Source organism: Protopterus annectens, chromosome 6.part1, assembly GCF_019279795.1.
Source record: "Protopterus annectens isolate FY-2018-M chromosome 6.part1, PAN1.0, whole genome shotgun sequence".
Taxonomy (NCBI): domain Eukaryota; kingdom Metazoa; phylum Chordata; order Ceratodontiformes; family Protopteridae; genus Protopterus; species Protopterus annectens.
In genome coordinates, this window is record NC_056738.1 from 155,147,629 (window position 1) to 155,162,541 (window position 14,913).

Here is a 14,913-nt window from a genome sequence, read left to right on the forward strand (position 1 = left end):
TGTGACCTGTTAAAAGGCTTTAACTTGCTATTGTTACAGAACTGGTCCATTCTACTGCTGTATATGATACTGGGTCTCTGCCCACCAATAAAAACTATGTTGGCCATTAGAAAATGCTGCCTCAGGAACAGCAATGATTATGATATAGCCCTCCTAAGACCAAGATTCAAAACAAACATGGGGAAAAGGCTCTGATCCAGCTGGTTCCAGCTATCTGGAACCATATACCTATCAAAATAAGAAAACAGCAGACAGTTATTAGTTTTAAGATTAAACCTATGGCACATCCACCTAATGAACCAAGTGCTAATATGACTAAGAATATGTTTGATACCAAATAACCTGGATGTACATATCATAACTATACAGAGTACTTGTGTAATTGCTGTTTGACTTTTAACATCTGTTATCGGAAGGTCTTCACAATAACCTGCTTTACTTAATTTAAACATCTGTATTTGTCTAGTTGTTCACAATTAACTCTATTTACTGCAGTTAGAACTGTATTACCTCCTAATCCTCCTTTTTTGAGTAACTGACTTATGTATAACTTCGTCACTTGCATAAATCTCATTTGTATATTACTTTTGTGCTCATTTGAGCACAGGTTGTAGCTGAAAAGGATCAGTAGATCAGCCCACCTATCTGGATAACAAAATAAAATAAATATGTTGCTTAAGTGATATAAAGTAATATTTAAAAGATTTAGCCCCCCCCCCATTATTTTTGGCGTTGTCTATAATTCATGACAAAGAGATTGAAAAGTATGACGCTCATATGCACACATCATCTGTGTTATATTGTGGAAGCGCATATACATCACTCAGCCATGGGGAGGGAATAATACTACAAAAAACTTGTCACCCCTGTCTGTTTTAATATCAAGCTGTTCAAATGGCTCTTGATTGTTCAACTGATTCAGCCATTAAAATGGGGAAATGAATAGTCTCCAGAAAAAAAGTGTATCCATTAGAAATATTTATAGTTGGTCACTGTAAACCAAGTCTTTGTGTGTGTGTGTGTATATATATATATATATATATATATATATATATATATATATATAGGGTAAATGCTTCATCAATGTAATTACTCTCATAATAAGAAAACATTTGTTTTGTTTCATTTCTAAAGCACAAGAAGAAAAATGTGCAAATAAATGTTATAAATGTGTTACTACTAGAATATGATCCTTAAGAAAAGTATTGCAATATAAAAGCAGTTTATGGTCAGGCACTGTTACAGAATGGCCTCATGGAAAATAAAAAGCTGCACAATCATCTTTTGTAACATTTGTTTTTATAAGTTTGCTATACTGCAGTATGCTGTAGAGGTAAAGCTGATCTAGCCATTTTTTTTCACCACAGAGATCTGAAAGCTGGGAACATACTTTTGGGAGAAGATGGATCAGTGCAAATAGCAGGTACCAAGTAGAATATTTTCTGTGTTGTCCACAGTCATATTTGCTAGATTGTGTAAAATGCTGAACTCTGTTACTGCATGTGGCTTTTAATGTATTAAATGGGTCTACTTAATGACCTTGAAAGAAGTCCATTCTGCTACAGTATGTGAAACATCTGTGAGTATGTAAATTTTGTAGCTGTGTGGCACTCTGGTATAAACAAGAGTGATAAATTGTATACTGATGAAGCCAGAATTTAATGGAGTAGATTGTCCTGTGCTGCCAAAGTGACTAACATCTTCTTGTGAACAACAAAAGTATATTACTCAGTGCAGTATGTTTAACGAGACACAGCCTTTCCCAAGTCTATTATACATTTTTATACACATGAATAAAGGCAAACACTGACATTTTTTGCCGATAGATTAGTTTGCTCGAAACATGCTTCTTGCCTCATTAGTTCATCTGTTTCTGTTCATTTAACTGTCCCTGCAGGCCTAACACCTTCCTGTCCTGATGATCTGTTGCCAAGGGAAGGATAATAATGCTTTGAAAAGGACATTAGAAAATGCTGAAAGAAGTTGATTGAATGCATTGAAAAAATAAACTTATCTAGCTACTATATGAGATATAATATGGAGAGTGTTCAGATGCTATTATATTCAGTATTATTACAAATATGGCATCTTGCTTGAAAGGCAACTTTTGTACTGCTGAAACATTGAGTCATAAACTATAATGGGTTATAAGTGAGATTGAGCAAGCTTAATATGCCCATTGCAGAAACTTGGAAAGCCACTGAACTTAAAAGAAGGCATTTTGTATAATTTAAGGGAATTACTGTTTTCCTGCTTAGATGTAGAAACATGGATATATATTTGATAAGGACGTTCTGGTGGACCTAACCTGCCTGTTTCCTTGCCTAATGGTTAAGGATTGAGACAACTTGCTTTTACCCACTCTCAGTGGTAGTACAGCAATGCAGGGGGGTAACACTGTTATCTCACAGCAAGGGATTACCCAGTCTGAATCTTGACTGAGGTGTCTTTTGTGTAGAGCCTTTGTGTTTATCTTTTGTTTGTGAGGGTTTGTTAGGGTACTCTGGTTTCCTGCTACAGACTGAAGATGCATGATGTGTGGACTGGCAGCTCTAAATTGTCTGTAAATGTTTCTGTTGTGGCCTGTCAAACAAATTCTGTTCCCTCCTTGCCTGATGATCTCTGTGGATATTATTGGCTGTGAATGGAGTTAGTTACAATAGTCAGATTAAACTCAACAACACTGGATAGATATAGATAGTTTCAACAAATCTTTTTAGTCAACATAATTTAGTTGATTTAGCAGATGGTCATTAGGTGTGAGTTAGCACCCCTGCTCACCTTAGTAATGCATGCTATTGCTAACCAGCCCCTAACCCTAATCTGCATCTTAAATTAAAAAAAAAAAAAACTACCTATAACACTACCATTATTCAGACACATTTGAGCTGTGGTTGGGTTTTGGGTAGGGTATTGGAAAAAGAAATGTGTTTCCTTTTTCAGTGTACTATGTTGATGTATTGTATTAGCAATATAATGATTGGTCAGTATGTTTTGTTTGCTGTTTTGTCCGAGTAACATGATGACCAATCATTATATAGCCATATAATTTATGCATTATATATATATATATATATATATATATATATATATATATATATATATATATATATATACACACACACACACATACATACATATTGGAGAGGAGAGAGCAATGCCAATATTGGATTTATTGCATTTCATATTAGAACTACTGGAAACTCTGAAGAATACAGGAAAGCACAGAATGATCACCAGGGAGCAACTTAAGAAAGCAAGTTTTAACCCGTACTTGGCAGCTTTATTCCATGTCAGCAAAGTACGCAGAGATGCCTTATCCCCAAGGCTGAGGTGTATAAAGTGTTTTAAAGATAACATAATTAGGAAAGCCCTAGAACCAGATAGTCTGCAAATCCAATTTTACAAGCACTTTTGCAACTGTTTTCTCTGCTAACCCATATAGACAACAGTGTCATTAAGGTTAAAGGATGTTGATTGAGGCCCAAATACTGATTGCTAGATAACAAACTTTCTCAACTCTTTAGTTATTTTATCATCTAGTCCTGGCAATAACAGCTATTAAACATTTTTTCTGTTTTCTCTAAAAGGTTAGCCCTCCTCTTCCACTCTGAATTCCAAAACTTCAGGGGACTACTATAGCTCCAACCCTGTAAATAAAACTAAAGTGAAAAGAAATGCTTCTGTATATAGAATTCTCAGAAGGAACAGTCCACCCCCTTTTAATCTCAAGTGCGAGCTCCCTGTTCTGTTTATGTTCCTGAAGAAAGCAGGTCTACCAGGGAATCACCTAGTGAGCAAGTTAATATTTATTCAGCTAACAGCAGGCATTAAAAACAACTAGTCAGTTATTCTCAGCATTTTCCTTTAGTTGGCACGTGTAGCAGAAATGTACCTTTTCTTCTGAGCTTTTAGTTGCATCTGTGACACCTAGCTTAATGTGTTAGGTAATCTGGCACCTGTTGACATGCTACTACTCCTGTCTCCAGCAATTTCCTTGGTGCATGCAAAATTAGGACTACAGCAAGATTTAGTCATGTGTAAGATCTTTTTCTGGGGAACTGGAGCGAGGAATTGCACAGTGAGAAGTAATTTTCCTTGAGACCATCACAAAATGAAAAATTAACAAAAAAGAAAAGTAGACTGATTTAGTATTAACATTCACCATTTCTTTAAAAAAATTTAAAAAGGTAGGTTCATCTTATCAATACTAACAAGTGGTGTCCTTGAGACAGCGACAGTAAAGATAGTAACATTTTCCTGTGTTCTGTATGCTGACCATGCTCTTCCCTGTCTACTCTAAAGAAAGCACTAAAATTGAATGAGAAATGACTGCCCAAGAATATATTTTTCTGTAGTCTGTAGTTGCCTAACCCTCCCCTGATTAAAAATAAATAAATAAAATAGAAATAGTCACAGCATTCAAATACCTCAGACAATGGTTAGATAAAAAAAAATAAACATTCACTGCACATTCACAAAAAAGAAAAGCAACAATAAAGCAAACTGTTTTCTGGGCATGACAGATTCACAGGTTTTTATCCTGGTCCAGAAGAGAAGCCCCACAGTGAAAGACATGCCCTATAATTGTCCCAGCCCCAATGAAAAATCTGACATTTCAACAAAAAACCTGTATAACAAAATATGTTGTTTCATCTCCCTAGGTCCAGGAGTACAGCACCACTGCTCAGGTCTCAATAAGGTTAAGTAGCTACTCCTCCAGCAAAGAGCTCAGCTTCATCAAGGCCCCTACTATTCAGGATGTTGAGACATAAGTAAGTCTCTTTCCTAGCAGGCAGATTCACAGTTAGGGAGAGAACATGCAATATCAGATCGTACGCTCACCAGTCTTCTTTAAGCCTCACCCTCTAAGAAGGCATGCTGCCATCTGTAAGAGATTATTCTAATCTCCATCAGTTCAGGAAAACGTTCAAGTTCCATGTTTCAAAATCAGCAGAATGTCATTGCTTTATTAAGAATGATAAAGTAAATTCCAGTAAACAGCAACAAGTCTATATAACTTTATATGAACTAAAAATAATCTTTGTCTGGGGCAGCTGTAGCTGTCTTACCTGTTAATATGCAGTGCCATTTCTTAATGCTATTCATTTGTCTGACTATCGTCTCATCCTGCATTGCTCGTCCCCCAGCATATTTTAGTTTAATGAAAATACTAATATAACCCTATATACCTTAAGTAACTTGAGATTTCGTCAATTTCTTCCAGCTGTATAATATTAACCAAGTTTTGTCTCTTTACCATTTATATAACTTGAACTTTCCCATCAAACCTCCTGATTGTTTCCCCTTAGTATCCTACCTATACTGCAAAATAAATGTCTTTTCTTTTAGTCATTGAGTATTTTTATCATTCTGTATTCTCCTTATAATTCATGCTATACCTCTTCTGGTGTAGAATCAGGCACTGTTTATACCTTTTGCATTGTAAATATTACTTTTGGTAATACTCTTTATCTGCTGACCTATGATTTGTTTACTTCTGCTGCAACTGTGCACTGTAAAGTTTGCTTATGCCTCTGTGTGTGTGTTTCTGCACTTAGGTGAGCCTGAAGCAAGTCCTCTTGGATCAGTGCTCTTCCTTGGATAACGTATTTAAATAATAAAGAACAGCTGGCATTAGAGAGGGAATAAATACATGTATCACTTTCTAGTGGTATGATAGACAATTCGGAGTATCATTTAATAGTCGAATGAGTGAATGGATTTCAACCCATAAAGGTATGCTATAAGATTCCATCATTGGCCCATTAAAGTTTTCACTATCTGTTAGTGATATGCCAGTACCTGTGTTTAGTTGGAGTTCAAAATATGTGCATGATAAAAACACTGCATCTTGCATAAGATCGTTTAAACATGCAAAACAGTATTAACAAAATCAGTGAACTGCCAGATGTTAATGAGCCAGTGATTTATTCAGGTTAAAAGCAGTCATGATATTTGGAAGAGCTAAGAATAACAAAATTTACATACATGGTAATAGAAAAAAGGCAGATAGCAAAGAAGTACAACACGTTTGGCATATTGGTAGAAAGAAAAATATTTTAAAACAACGTATGCAGTCAATATGCAATAAACCTAAAAAGAAAACGGCCACGTTGTTAAGATTCATACTAACAGAAGTTGTTATATCATGATCTTCCTTTGCATATGTCATACAAGACCAATAATATAGTTTAGAAGTAATGTACTATAGACTAAATTAAGAATGAATAATAAAACTGAAAGAATTCATTGGGCGGTTACAAGGCAAATCATAGCAATACAATGGTTATCATCTATACTTCTTGCATTATAAAAGATGGACAGGAGACATGATATTTACTGTTTATCTTAAAAATGCACATCTCAGATTGGAAAGAATACAAAATAATATTTTAATAAACATTTACTGTTTTATCTCAAAAATGAACCAACTTCTCCACAACAAGTTAAAATTCAGAACCAACAACTTAAGTAAATTACATACCATCTATATGATCAAGAACAACATGTAAAGATTTGTGAATAATTGAAAACATGGCTTGCTAATGTATAAAAACTGTTAAGAAAAGAGTTGTATATGACAGTAAATATACCCATTATTAAAATTTATTTTAAATGCCTAAAACTGTAAAATCTAAAAGAAATGTTATGTAAATGGGAACCTTAAAAATGGACAAAACAAAACAGAATACCCAAGTAATAAATATGAGATAAACTCTTTTATTTTAAGTGTTTCTTTTTCAAAATGTTATTAAAACTACTCATTAATTTAATTAATGGTACCCTCTTTATTGTAGAGTTGCTCAATGTAAATAAATTATATGATGTGTATATAAATGATGGCTCACTTTTAACAGTAACTAGCTATATAACTTGCCTGTTGCGGCAAATTAAATATTTTAACCAAATGCCTGTTTGATAACTCAAATGTTCAAATAAAATTCAAGCTGTCATTTGTCAGCCAACATATCGGTCGACTAAACACACACAACACATATATAGTAAGCATGTATTTTCTGATCCATTTATGCCCAGGTCATGACTAAAAAGGACCAACTCACCAGTTCTCTTACCTGGTAAACAAATTGAAAATAAATTGAATCCATGTGAAGGCTCATATTTAGTTTTAACTGCTAAGAATGTGTCTTACTCTCTGGGATGTAATCCATGTCACCATCACTGGAACCTTAACAATAGAGAATAAAAATATCTCTTAAAGTTCCAACATAGCTTACAAAGCCTAAAAAATGCATTATTTTTACTGAATATTCTGATAGCATATCAATGCTCATAGATTCTCTGCAACAACAGTCTTTTAGCTTTATAAACATAGAAGGCATCATAGTTTGAGCTTGTAGCCACATAGGCAACTCCACCAATACTGCTTGTGCAAGGTTTGTTAGTCTCATAGGTTCTGTTAATGAGTCTAGGGAAACATATGATCTACTTTAAATACTCATAGCAGATGGAATAGTTAAACTTTCTTTGTGTGCGTGTGTAATCTGTTAGACGTCAAACTATCCATGTTTTCTAAAACAATTTTTACAAAAATCTGGTCCCTCCTTACCATCTGCTGTCACAAGTTTTATATCTGCAGCCAGAATTCTCTAGTTTTTTAACTATATCCTTCCTATCTCTATGGTTACTACTATACATAAAATGTATCGCATGTAAGAAAATTCCATCATCCAAAACTGCTCTCGGAGTTTCTTCAGTTTTGCTGGTAGTTAACACAGATGCAAAAATATTTTTCCTTTTTCAGTTGCTCCATGCTTGACTACATTTAGAGGTTCCAAATAATAATGTGTCTCTAAAAGTAGATAAACCAGATTATCTTACTTCTTTTCAAAACTGATTTATCTGAAATCAATTTGAAAGCTGATTTTTGACTGCATATTCTTGTGCACAAGATGGCAACTGTGCACATGCATATGTGAATTGACAAAGGTGATCAGTCTGTAGATATTTGAAATGAAAGCTTTTTGATCTTTGTCAAAACTGAAATATATTTCTAAATACTGCATATGCTGTTTATAAATATATGCCCTGAGTCTCAGAAAGGTTGCACTCTTATTTAATTGAGTTATAAATTAATCACACTATTTCTTTTGAGGCCATTCATAGTAAAACAAGCAAAAAACGATCATCTATACTATGGACATGAAAGGAAACAATCTGAAAATATCTTCCTCCTTGATTGAACAAGTCTGGAAAAAAATTAGGGTCCTAGCAGCACTCATCACTTAGTCTTTACTGAAAGTATTATCAGTAAATCCAAACATTATTATTCATTGCCAAATACTGTCAAATAAAATAAAGCATATGTAATATGTTTATCTTTTAATGTTGAAATAAACTGATTCCTCTAAACATTCTTAATCAGGAGAAGGAGTGACAAAGTGATACAGAAGAGCAAAGGAAACTTCCTCAAAACATGCAGAGAGAAATTTATCAACCAGCAAGTTCATATCAAATTTTGTCAACTTTTCTGGAAATCCCAGGAATATGTGATAAAAGTTGGAATACTGTACACTAATGTAACAAGTCTTTTGCTAAGCACAATGTTAATGGCTCAGTCTGAGCTCAGCATACAGAGACAGTTGGATAAAAAGGAGGGAGTGCAGTGTTTCACGTATTGCCAGTATTAAAATAAATCAATAAATAACCAATTCTAGGACAGGAAACTGAAAATTTCATATGAGGAAATCAGTGTAACTGATAAACACCATGACGGTCTATTTCATAATGTTTTTTCTTTTAAAACTATTTCTGAGCTAGTGTCAAAATGGCTAGAAGACATTGGACGATCTCCATCTTATGATACCCATTTTAGTACTAAGATTGAGCCCGAACATATAATTTACATCAACTGTATTACAAATACTAATCTTAAACATGAAACAGGGGGAAAAGATCAAATAGTATAAATATCAAATAATATAATATTTTAGAAGCCCCCCACAAAAAATGGTTTTAATAAATATAAAAATGGTAAACTCACCATATGCTCCAGTCCTTTCCTTTCTTAAAAAAAACATATCTAATCACAATTGTGAAGAATCATTAAAAGAAAATATAACTAATCTAAGAGATTATGAATTATGTGCATCTAGTTTCAAGGGTGAAGGAAATCCAGCTATTAATACATTACAAGATACACATAATATCATCAATAAAAGTGATGACACAGCTGATCTGTATGATAACTTTCCCATGTTGAACATAGCTGATCTATCTGTTAACTTTACCATGTTAAACATACTGAGTCCCTTAAAGGGAACTGATAAATAATTTCAGGAAAATGATGATATAAAGTAGCAAACAGAGAAACACTCTGAATTAGCAATCTAATAACACTGAATTTAACACTGATAGCAGAATATTTAACAATCACAAGTCCTCTCAGTTAACCAGAAATAGACTTTATCTGGAAGTAATCATCATGAATTCTAACAAATCAAAAAGAATTAGAATAGCTAGTAAGGAGGACATACAAGACTCTGAATCACGGAATAACAAAAACAAAAAAGGCAAATGAATCAGTGAATACTGTTGCACAAACAGTTACAAATGTAGGACTGGTCTTTGAATCTCGTCCTGTAATGAAACACACCACAACAAATACTGAAGTCATTAAGACTGATAATGATTGTGAGATTCTTGTTTTAGGTCACTATTCTTAGATAAGTCATCCCATTAGTAATTTAAGCAAAGGTAAGATCACAATATGTTCACTAGTAGAGTTGAAACTGACTGATATAAAGGACTGTTTACATAGACAACTCAAAGTGAAAACAGCTTATAATAAATTATTGTACATGTAGATACAAATGTATAACACTGGTGGAATTCTAACCTTAATAGGATATATACAGAAGGAAGGATGTCAAGGCTAAAATCAAGAAGAGCAGCTCCCATAATGATAAGAATCTCACTAAACAAGAAACTAAGAGGCATAATTAAGTCCAACAAGGCCAATTACAAGGTCAAGCTAGCCTCACAGGCTAAACACAACCAGAAGACCTTCTACTACTGTGACTGAAATGTCGAAAGCAGCACACATCCGTGTGCTGAACTGGTGCTCAATGGTGCCACCTTCACTGAGCAAAGTGACATAGTGTATTTGCTGGCTGACACATTTAGCTCAACCATCACCCTCCACCACTCCCCTGCCTCCCCCATGAAATACCTACTAGCATAACCCCAACTATTAAGAAGGAGCAGGTCCTTTCTTCACTTGCTAAGGCCAAAAACATAGCCTCAATATGCCCTGACAGTATCCCAGACTGCCTACAAAATACCTTGAAACATGAACTATCAGGACCACTTGAGGCACTTTTCTACTCTATCCTCAAAACAGGCTTTGTACTATTAACCAGCACCCCACCCCTCAGCTCTTCAAGTAAAGAGGAAAAAATTTTATAAGCTGATACATATAAGTAATCTACTTATTACAGATAGATACATGACCCACCACTCCCTCCGTTCCTTAATTGATGAGCAAAACAATGCACTTTTCTTCTACTGGGACACCAAAAAAAGGTGGCCAGCAGCATGGTTCCCCTTCCCCGCCTTAGCCATTCTGGTCCTGTTTGTATGCCCAGCTGCGAGCCCCCTTTTAAAAAAATAATTTGTTCTTCTTTTAAATAGTAGCAAACAGTTCTTACAGTTTATACCCCACTTGTATGAAGAACTACAGCAGTCATGTTTTAGTTTAAAACAAAAAACAATTTCTCCTTTTTAAACTGTAGCAAGCTGCTTGCTACAAATGTGGCAAACAGTTGTTACAGTTTATACCTTGCCTGCAAAAAGTGCTATGGTGCTCATATTTTAGTTTAAAACAATTCTGTTTAAACTGTAGCAAACTGCTTAGTATAAATGTAGCAAACAGTTGCTTCAGTTTATACCCTGTCTGCACGAGGTGTTGCAGCACTCAAGTGTTAGTTAAAAAAAAAAAAAAGATTTCTTTATTTTTTTAACTGTAGTTGCTACAATTTAGACCACACATGGAGAGCTACAGCACTCTGGTTTGACCACAAATGCAACACCAGCTTTTAAAAGCCAGTATTGCATTAAAGAGCATTTGTGATTGTCTGATTCCACTACTGTCCCTTTGTATCTGGGGCAGTTGCCACTCTTTCCCTCCCCTAGCTACGCTACTGCAGTTGTCAATGGGATATCTCAGAGCTCAATGCTAGGAACACTTCTATTTGGCATCAACTTCTCAGAGGTAAAATCTAATTTCAAGAGCCTTTAGGTGACTAAGTTTGCAGATGACTACAAATTGGTAGCTATGATAGATTCCACCATGCACAAACATCTCACAAGAGGGTCTTACACATACTAATGACTGGTGACTAAGTCATGGACTAAAACAGCTTGTCAAGAAATGCATTATAGTGCTTTTGTAAAAGTGTCACCCAGGCTAATTCCTACATTGATAAGGCAGCCCTAAGAGTTGCCCCGTAGCCGAAGATCTGGGAACATATACAAACAGTAATCTGACCAACATGTGATCAAAGTAGTAAGAAAATCATTCTATGTTGCCCAAATTATAAGTAAGGGCATGGCATCCAGATCCAGGGAAGTCATAGTGCCACTTTTTTTGGCCCTTATCAGACCCGTTATTCAGTATAATGCCCCCTTCTGCATGTACATGAGAAGACGTGCATCAGTTGGAATGGCCACAAAAGTCCCTTACCAGAAGAATCCAGGGTATAAATCCATTGTCCTATATGGATTGCCTTAAAGCCCTATCTATGTACTGTGTCTCCTATAGGTTACTGAATGATGATCTATGCCTGATATGCAAGACATCCTTGGATCCTTCTCTGATGGACCTTTTGCACATCTGTAAAATGAGCAGCATCAGAACCACTAGATCCAATGATTTAAGTTTTGCTTTTGATACAAATAAGACATATTGGTGAGACAGATTACTATTTCAGAGGATACCCGTGCTGTGCAGCAGGCTTTCCATCCAAGTGAAGCAGAGCCCATCCCTAACCCTATTTACGCATAACATGTTCTCAGTCATATGATTGTTATAGTTGTCATGCAGTAGTTTATGTGCCCTATTAATTATCCCTGTTTTAACAGCAACTTCTGTTCTAGATTCAGTTGAAAACTACCAGAGCAAGCCTTTCACTTAGGATTCTGCTATACATCCCTCTTTGCCTATAGTCTGATATCAACTCTAATAGGGAAGTCAGTCTGTAACCTGCAGTCAAAATGTCTTCTTGACCTCTTCTCATTCTATTACCTTTTCCTGTCTAGATATTTGCTCCCAAAATCTCAATTCTTTTGATGGTTTTCTTCACTAAATTCCAGGCCCTTCTTGCCTATTCTCTATACCCCTAATTGCAGTCATACCTGTTGGCAGTATCTCCTTTCTCCATTCTCATGTTGGCTTAGTTCTTAGAATATTTTCTGCTACTTTATGAATATAATAATCTGTATGGCTGTTTTCATTTTCCCAAAGGATCTGCATCCAAAATCCTATTCTCTCCTTATTGTTTGAATCCCCCCTGCTCCATCATCATCTCTTTCTACGTTGAATTGTAGCTTTCTGTCTTTGTTATGCATGTGAGTCTTAACTGTGTAGCTCAAACATATCCCTTCAAATCAGGTAATCCTAAACTGCCTTTTTCTATTAGAAGGATCAGCTTATCCACTTGACTCTTGCCATCTTCCCCTCCCAGATAAGATCTTTCAACTCTTTACTAATTACTGTCCACAGCTTCTCTTCTGGTTGATAAAATATGCTTGACCTGTATCTGGAACTAAAGGGAATAAAAACATTTTCACTGCTTGTGTATTGATATCCATATCTATAAACAAGAGCTTCCAGTAGTTTTTGTTCATATCATTATCTGTTATAACAGAATCCTTTTTAACCCATACTCCTAAATACTTCATTTTGCGATGTTCCCAAAAATATGGATATTGTTGAACCAATTCATTTGTCTGTACAAAGTTTACAACTTTTGCTTTGGTTTTATTAATTTGATATGCCCAAAAGACTTGAAACTGTCTCAAAATATTACATAGCACTGATGTCCTTTTCTGGTTTTATAAGGTACAAGATAATTTTGTCTGCAAATAAGCCCAACTTTTCTTAATTACCATACCGATTATATCTTTGAATTTCTGAGTCCCTTATTTTCTTTGTCAGTGGCTCTAAATATAATGCATGCAACAATTGGGGAGAGAGGATATCTCTGCCTGGTTCCTCTGTTCAGACACAATGCATCAGAGAGGAACCCTCCCACTATAAGTTTTGCCTCTGATCCCTCATATATCCTTCTAATTAACCTTATTGTATCAGAGAATACAAATAGCTTCCATTGCTATACTCATAAAATCCCAGGTGACTCTGTCAAATGTTTTCTCTGCATCAAGAACCAGCAACAACTGAGGTGCTTTCTTACATTCAGCTTTCCTCTGAATCATCATTTTTCTATTAATGTTGTCAAATTTTTGCCTCCCCTGCAAAAAAAAAAAAAAAAAAAAAACAAACACATTGATCTATATCAATTCTGGTAAGACCTTTGTCATTCTTTTAGCTATTATACACATAAATACTTTATAATCATGATTCAAAATTGAATTAGGCCTATATGAAGCTTGATCTGATTGGTCTTGACTGTCTTCAGGTATTACAGCCACCACAGCTTTCCCCAGGATGTTGATACTTCCCCTCATTTTAAAATACTGTTAAAACCTTCCAGATCTCTATCACTTTCTTGCTGAACCTCATCTAACTCTAACATGGCATAGCTAAGTCTTAACATAAATATTTCCATTTGCCATTTTTTTCTTGATTTCCATATTCCTCTGCTTTATACAAATTTTCTTAAAATTTCTGAAATATCTCCAATCCCTCTACAGGATCTCTGGTTAGTTTCCTTGTTATAGGCTCCCTATGTTTGGAATAGGCCTTTACCCTTTCTAATTTCTGTTGTGTAAATCACTGTGCTAAACATTTTTGTGCTCTGGAGTTATTACTATAAATATATATATATATATATATATATATATATATATATATATATATATATATATATATATATATATATATATATATAGTTGCCCAACAGCAGTTTTTCTAAACTCACACATTATCCATATACTCCCTTATTTTCTCTTCAGCACGCTGCACTTGTGCCTTTTTTGTTCTGAGAGATCTTTCTTATTCTGCAATACTTTAACCTATGTCAGCCTATCTAAACAATTATTGTTACTTCTTAACCATATCACTTTTTCTTTTCTCTCAACCCTATTTTTAAACTCTTTCATTTTACCCCACTCACTATCTATAACTTCTGAAGAAATTTCTGTGTTCTCTAATAACTCTTGGATAATTTCCACTACCCATTTCTTAAATTCTTCTCATTTTGACAGGTAGGTGTGGAAGCAACAGTGTAATATTTGTACTTCATGACCCTGCATTTTTAGCCTAGTTATTATTGGTGTGTGATCTGAAATAGTTATTGGATGTGTGTCAATGCTTTTAAATCAATGCACATGTTCCTATGAAATATAATTTCTGTCTAGTCTAGCCCAGTAATTGTACCTTGGGGAATAATATGTAAATTCTCTCCCAGTTGCTACTACCATTGAATTCACATCTTCTATATCAACTATTTCATACATTTCTTCAGAAATCTACCCTCTTTTGTTATATTTTCCCTTCTAGGTCCACTAGGTAATATCCTCACTATTGCAAATCAAATTTCAGTCCCTACCTATAAGTAATATTTCCTGCTGAAAGCTAATTATTTCTCCCAAATTTTTCTTAAGCTCCGTAGTAGCAGTGTCAGGTGGAATATAAATCCATCCACAACACAAAGCTAAATTTCAAACTGAAAATCATAAATCATAAAATTGTGGCCATTATTAAAGCCGGGA

General features: G+C 34.8%; 1 protein-coding gene across 2 annotated transcripts in view; it reads left to right on the top strand.

The window, feature by feature from the left end:
* STK39 (serine/threonine kinase 39) overlaps positions 1–14,913 on the top strand; it is a 2,138,083-nt gene that overhangs the window by 758,989 nt on the left and 1,364,181 nt on the right. For both annotated transcript variants that reach the window (XM_044075594.1, XM_044075595.1), the window contains exon 5: positions 1,368–1,423. In XM_044075594.1, the coding sequence (XP_043931529.1) occupies positions 1,368–1,423 (56 nt within the window). The remainder of the gene's footprint in view (positions 1–1,367; positions 1,424–14,913) is intronic.